This window comes from Kogia breviceps, chromosome X, assembly GCF_026419965.1.
Source record: "Kogia breviceps isolate mKogBre1 chromosome X, mKogBre1 haplotype 1, whole genome shotgun sequence".
Classification (NCBI taxonomy): Eukaryota; Metazoa; Chordata; class Mammalia; order Artiodactyla; family Physeteridae; genus Kogia; species Kogia breviceps.
The window spans coordinates 66,736,327-66,742,574 of record NC_081330.1 but is presented as its reverse complement, the minus strand read 5'-3'; the positions used below and the strand labels follow the sequence as shown (position 1 = coordinate 66,742,574).

At 44.5% G+C, this 6,248-nt stretch overlaps 1 protein-coding gene across 2 annotated transcripts; it reads right to left on the bottom strand.

Annotated features, from left to right (window-relative positions):
- Positions 1–1,942: 1,942 nt before the first annotated feature.
- On the bottom strand, positions 1,943–3,540 carry RTL3 (retrotransposon Gag like 3). Of its 2 annotated transcripts, XM_067023578.1 has the most exons (2): positions 3,136–3,540; positions 1,943–3,057 (listed from the first exon to the last, which is right to left on the bottom strand). In XM_067023578.1, the coding sequence occupies exons 1-2, from the start codon at positions 3,538–3,540 to the stop codon at positions 2,002–2,004; spliced, it is 1,461 nt and encodes a 486-aa protein (XP_066879679.1). In that variant the 3' UTR covers positions 1,943–2,001. The 2 variants fall into 2 exon arrangements, with proteins under 2 accessions (XP_066879679.1, XP_058906734.1); XM_059050751.2 differs by having other exon boundaries at positions 1,943–3,540.
- Positions 3,541–6,248: the final 2,708 nt, after the last annotated feature.

The window sequence follows — 6,248 nt, the reverse complement described above, 5'->3', positions numbered from 1 at the left end:
TGACTTTGGACAAGTGAACTAACCTTGCTGGAGCTCTGTTTGCTTATTGATAAAATAGGAGCATACCTACTTCACTGGGTTGTTCTGAGAAAAAAGGAAACAATTAATGAGTATAATATTCCTGATGTAGCTGGAAGATATTAGGGGCTCAATGAATGGTAAGTTCCTCACTTATCTCCTTCTAGGGTTATGATCATATATTTGATTATGTGTCTAAGTAAGAGGCAAAATCTCCTTCAAGTGGCCTCAGAAAAAGACTCCCAAAGGAGAGTCGGAAATACAGAGGAAACATACTCCTCATATCTCTGGAAATTCCTGGAGACCTGGAGATCCAGCCCCCTCCATCCACCCCTACAACCCTGTAGTTCATCTGTTTGTGTGATTTAAGTCAGGACAATAGCTCCTCTCATGTCCATAAGAACATAAGTTCCTTGACTTGACTCTTCCTGTGTGTCATGCAAGCAGCATGGCTAGCAGAGCACGTGCAGTTGGCTACTAATGAGCTGCATGTGTTGAAAACTGATTCCTTCCACCCTACTCCTGCACAGGGACAAGAACAGATTAACATGCATAAGCTCTAGGGCAAATTTTCCTGCTGCAGGGAATAAGATCTTGTCACTTTACCAGGAAAGCTGGGTCACTGAGGGGTCTTATTACCTTCTCCAGGGCCTTTCTTGGGTTAACTTATGAAGTCCAAGAAGTTTGCTTTCAAAGCTGCTCAGTGTCTCTGTCAGCGCACCCTTTATTTTTGTAGGAATTTACCCCTCCCCACACCCCTGCCCTCAGCACCCCCTAGCTCTCCCCTGGACCCTTCTCAACCTCCTTTCAATTTCCCCCAAACCCTCTTCTCAACTTTCCCTCTATCCTCTCTCTAATCTCTCCATACCTCATCCAATCTCCCTCCACTACAACTAGTCCCCTACTTTCTCCATTTCCCTATACCCCATCGCTCACTGACCTGTCACTACTCCTGGAATATTCAAGCTTCGAGACTCTTCCAATTCCCTCCCTCCCTCCCAACTTACTTCTGTCTTATTCTCTTCCCTCAGCTAATCCAAGAAAGAATTAAAACACTAGTAGAAATTGGCCATGTTTATTGAATTTTAAAAAATATCACTTGCAGATTTATTTTCTTTATTGAAAAGATGTCGCAATTGTTGTGATAAAGAAAATCTTGATAAGGAAAAAATCAAGTCGGTCTAACAACTATACTTTTTCAATGTTAGTTTCTATTATCTACTCTCATGCATATTGTTAGTATAAATTGTAATTAAAACATCCCCACATTAATGCAGGGTTCAAAGAGGGGGGCATGCAGGGTTGGTGGAAAAATAAAAGCAGCTCAAAGTCGTCAGGTTCAGTCCATGATCCGAGAGGCAGTGTTGTTGTACAGGTAGCCTTAGTTCATTGCCAGAGATTCAGTGGAAGATTCTGGAAGCAGCAAACGTTGATGACAGCTGAGGTAACAGAAGACGGGTTGCTAGGAGCAGTCACTAGGACATAGGATCTACCCAGCAATTATTTCATCACGTCGTCTTCTATTCCACCTGTGCCTGAAGCAATTGTAGTGACAATAACGGGATGGAAAGGACACAGTGCGGGTACTCCACTTGATGTTAGGATCATGTGTTTCAAGCCAGTGGATTCCAAGAATCAGAGGATACCTTGGTGCATGAATAATGTCAAACTGGAGCTCTTCAACGTGGTTTCCAATTTTAACTTCAACAGGTGGTGTTTCCTTGGTTATGGGTCCATTAATCAACGGACGGCCATCTACGGTTTCGAGCATCAGAGGAAAGATGTTGTTGCGGATGGGCAGCTTCTCTCGAAGAACCACAGAATGGTCAATACTGTTTCTGTAGGAACCTGAATCCACCATTGCTTGCTCGAGAAACTGTCGTCTTCCCAGTCGGATTTCAACAGTAAGCCATAGAGTACGAGACATGGATATTGGAAGTGAGGGGGAGGCATATTTGTAGATTGGCCCGCCCGGGTTCCCCCTTACCGCCGGGCCTCGATGTTTCCCGCCTGCTGGGCACGATGAGGCTTGACAGGGCAATCTCTGGCAAAATGACCAGGATAACCACAGTAGAGGCACAAGTGGCCTTCACGGCGGCGGGCTCGTTCGGCTTCACTGAGGTGTGGGCGATTGCTTGAAGCCTGCACAGGCTGGTTTTCAGCTGGTGGACTATCAAACCCACCTTTCTCCTGAGAGGGACTTGCCTCTTGTGGACTTAGATCAGGCTTACCATTTAACTTCTCTTCTAGGGTGATGCATTGGGTGATCAGATCAGATAGGTTGGTGGCTGGGTTTGTGCGAGACAGTTCATCTCGGATAGAACTGGCAAGCCCTTCCTGAAATTGGATGCAGAGAGTGCTTTCATCCCAGTTTAGCTCTTGAGCAATGATGTGGAAGTGGGTCGCATACTGGTGGACATGGTCCTCCCCTTGGCAGAGCTTCCGGATGCGGTGGTTGGCATCTTCCATGTTTTCTGGATTGTCAAAAGTATCCTGGAGCACTTGTATGAAACTTTCAAATTGTTCCAACAAGGGGCTTTGGATATCTACTAAGGGCTGGAACCACTTTCCTGCTTCACCTGAGAAGCGGTTGCCAACAAAGCTTACCAGAGCTGCTTCAGTGGGATACAGGTGCCCTCTGACTCTCATGTAGCTATTCAATTGAACCAGAAACTCAGGAAGCTTCTGGGCATCCCCATTGAAGGTTAAAGGGTATTCTAGAGGGAAAGCTTCAGCCTCTAACCCATTGGAAGACTGTGGAAACTCTGAAGCTGCTGATGTTTCAGCAGCTGTTAGGCTGTCCAGGGACTCCTTGGGTGTTAAGAATCCTAGGAGCGCCTGGGCATCTGAAGGATCCTGGAGCTCGTGGGGGGCAAGAAACTCAAGGGACTCCAGGTGTGTTGAAGTGTCCTCGCATTTTGGTGCCTCCTGGAGCTCCTGGGCATTTGGGGGATCCTGGAGCTCTGAATTCTGGGTCCCCTGGCCTGCTGGGGCATCCTGGGTATCTGGGGGCTCCTGAACCTCCTTGAATTCTGCAGGCTTCTGGACCTCCTGGGCCATTGGGAGCTTCTGAGGCTCCTTGGCCTCTGAGGGCTTATGGGATTCCCAGGCTCCTGCGAGCTTGTGGACCATTGGAGGTGCCTGGGGATCCTGGGTTGCTGGGGGCTCCAGTGACTCTGGATCTGCTGGGGGCTCCAAGGATTTCTGGGGCTCCTGGGCTGCTGAGGGCTTGTAGGATGGGAGGTCCTGAGACTCTCTGGGCTTCTGGGGCTCCTTGACCTCTGGGGGCTCTTGGGGTCCCCAGGCTGCTGGGAAATCCAGGGTCTCTGGGAGTCTCTGGGTCTCCTGGGCCTCTGAGGGCTTCTGGAGTGGTTCATTCTCTTTGGCTGCTTGGGGCTTCTGGAGCTCTGGGATCTGGGACTGCAAGGCAGCATTTTCCTCCATCAGCCACTGCACTTGAGCCTGCAGAATTTCATTCTCCAATTTCAGAGCAATATAGGAGGCTGCTAAGTCCTCCACCATCTTTTGAGGAGATGGACTTGGTTTGGCAGTTTGCTGCCAAGAGAGCAGCAAAGTGGGTGAGCGCTTGTGAGGTCTTTCTAAAAGCTCCTCACAGGCTGATGTCAGGCTCCTTGAGTTTTCCAGAAAGTAGGGATTTGGGCCCCACCAAGGTTGATTAACAAGAGGTCACTGTGAGCCCCCAGAGCTCAGCAGAGGGAGGTGTCAGATACACTGTGAAAAGAGTGGGATCTGAGGATCAGAAACTGTGGAAAGCACTCATTCAAAATAAATCATGACTAAACTTGCCCAGCAGTGCTGGATTTCTTTTACTATAGGCTCATATTCATGAACTGGGTCATATATGCTGGCTCTGACCCCATGACATTTTAAGAACATCATCTGACCAAATCTGTGTATTTATTTTTCATTCTTCTTTTGAAAGTGAGCATTACATTAGAAGCAATTTATACATATTTTTCCTGTTTTATAGTTTTTAATTTCTAATGTCTGCCTAATATCCCAATGTAACACTTGGATTTTAACAGCTGCTTTCAATGACTAAATCAAATGTTTGAGCAATGTAGGGATTTTAAGTTCTGTGGTGGGCCAACCCAAGAGATATTTTTGGGTGGCTGGGGTAGTAGGTGGGGGGAGCTCTTTCTGACACCTCAGAAATCATACCAAATAAGTAACCACACAAGACCAGCCTCAGGAGAAAACAAGCAAAAGTTGACAAAATATATATATGCGCTCAGCAGACACATGCACATTATTTATAAAATGCCTCAAAATAGTTAAGAAAATAATCTTTATAAATGTACATTACCATTCAGAGACTTAGTCCAGGAGCTCGGCTGTCTGTGTACCCATCGCTGAGAAGGGAAGTGTGTGAATGGCTGTGGAGGCTTGCCTTTTCTGCATACACTGAACTCAAACAAACACACCCACTCCCAGAACATGTTCCAACTCTCCTCTGTAACGTAGCTATTTCGAGTGTGGAAGAGTTTTTTTTGACAGTACCTCTCAGTTTAGAGCAGCAAGGAAAGTAGGATGTTGCGCCCATGTGAGGCAGCCTCATGTACTCAGCCCTTAGTTACTTTAATAAATATTTGGCCAGGAAATTGGGAGTAATGCCACTGCCCTTGTGAAAGTTGCAAACATTTCTGAATGACCACAGTGGTTTGGGACTTTATTTTTTATGTCTGTCTAATGTAACCTCCCATCACTCTATCCACACTGGGCTGTTTGTTTAATTCTTACTCAGAGAGCAGCCTGCAGCACCTTAGTCCATTCCCCCACCCACCTACTCAGTCCCTAGGGCCCCTCCCTGCAATGTTTTCTTGGGAATTTTACCATGGACAGATCTAGACAAAATATAATAGGGTACGATTTTAGAGGAGGTCAACTTTGTTGAAAGGTACTTGTAACCGTCTTGCAGGGTCCCTGGCTCCTTCTGAATGTCTTGGCCCAGGGTTCTCATCCTTCCCTGAGCCACTCAGGTGTTCTAGGCAGCACCCAGGTATCCCACTAAGGGCTGGCCTCTTGAGAAATGATCTTACTCAAGATCTCACCTTCTCTTCTCATGACAAATCACAGTCACGCCCTGGGCATGGGCCATGTGGCCATTTTAGGTAAGACTCATTTTTGTCCTAGTAAGGAGTGCAGTTGGGAACTGTCTCTGGCCAAATCAAATCACACATCAGCTTATTCATGGTCCAAAGTCTCCTTTAAAAATGGTCAGTTCTACATTAATCAGCATAATGGGATAAACCCTGGTGATGGAATATGCCCAAACTACAGCAAACTGACAGACTGGACAAGCTGAACCTTAATGGAGAGGCTTTGAAAAGAAAAGTAAAACCTTTTGCAAATCAAATGATATTACCTCCCTTCCTTTTGATGCTTTATTCTTTAGAAACACAACACACATAAAAATACCACCATCATCAGGAAATAATGTGTTCTGGTTATGTGAATTTTTTAGATAACTGGAGCCTTCCCTTTGAGAATCCAAAACACACAGTTGATATTTACCTTACCAATTAAAAAAATTCTGAGAAATATTTATAGAATGCATTACACTTATTTCTCCATTCTTAAGTAGATTATTTTGAGTGTAATTTGATTTATTTTTTAATGGTTTGGGCTCATACTTACACAAACCAGCTCCTTTACTGTGTTTAACACCATGTTGCCTTCTGAAAGCTATTGAGAGGTATAAAGTGGCCAGTCTCCAAATTAAATACCTTCAAATTGCTATACTTTCCAACTTCTTGTAATTTTTTTTCACTTTGTATTTTTCTACTCTTTTGCTATCAAACTGTCACATAGCCTTCCACACTGTTAACTATATGCCTTTCTATACTAAGTATAGGCAAATTTGGCAAATTATTTAGTCCTTCTAAAATTTAGTCTAAAATTCAGCTTATATAAAAAATTAAATTAAAAAAAGCAAATTCAGCTTATAAAACTGTAAAATGGAACTATTAGTGGTACTTAACTTTATAGAGTCATTGCAAAGATTTAACAAAATAGTACATTTAAAAGGCTTAGCACAGTGTCTAGCAGCTAGTAATACCCAGTGAAGGTTGACTATGATGATGATGATGATAAGCAGCTATAGCAGCAGAAACATCATTTTAATTTATTCTTTTTAAGCATCTGTAAATTGGGAAACTAGAGAGTTAAACTTGCTAGAATTGTGTAAGGGCTGAGCAGGGGCTCTCATA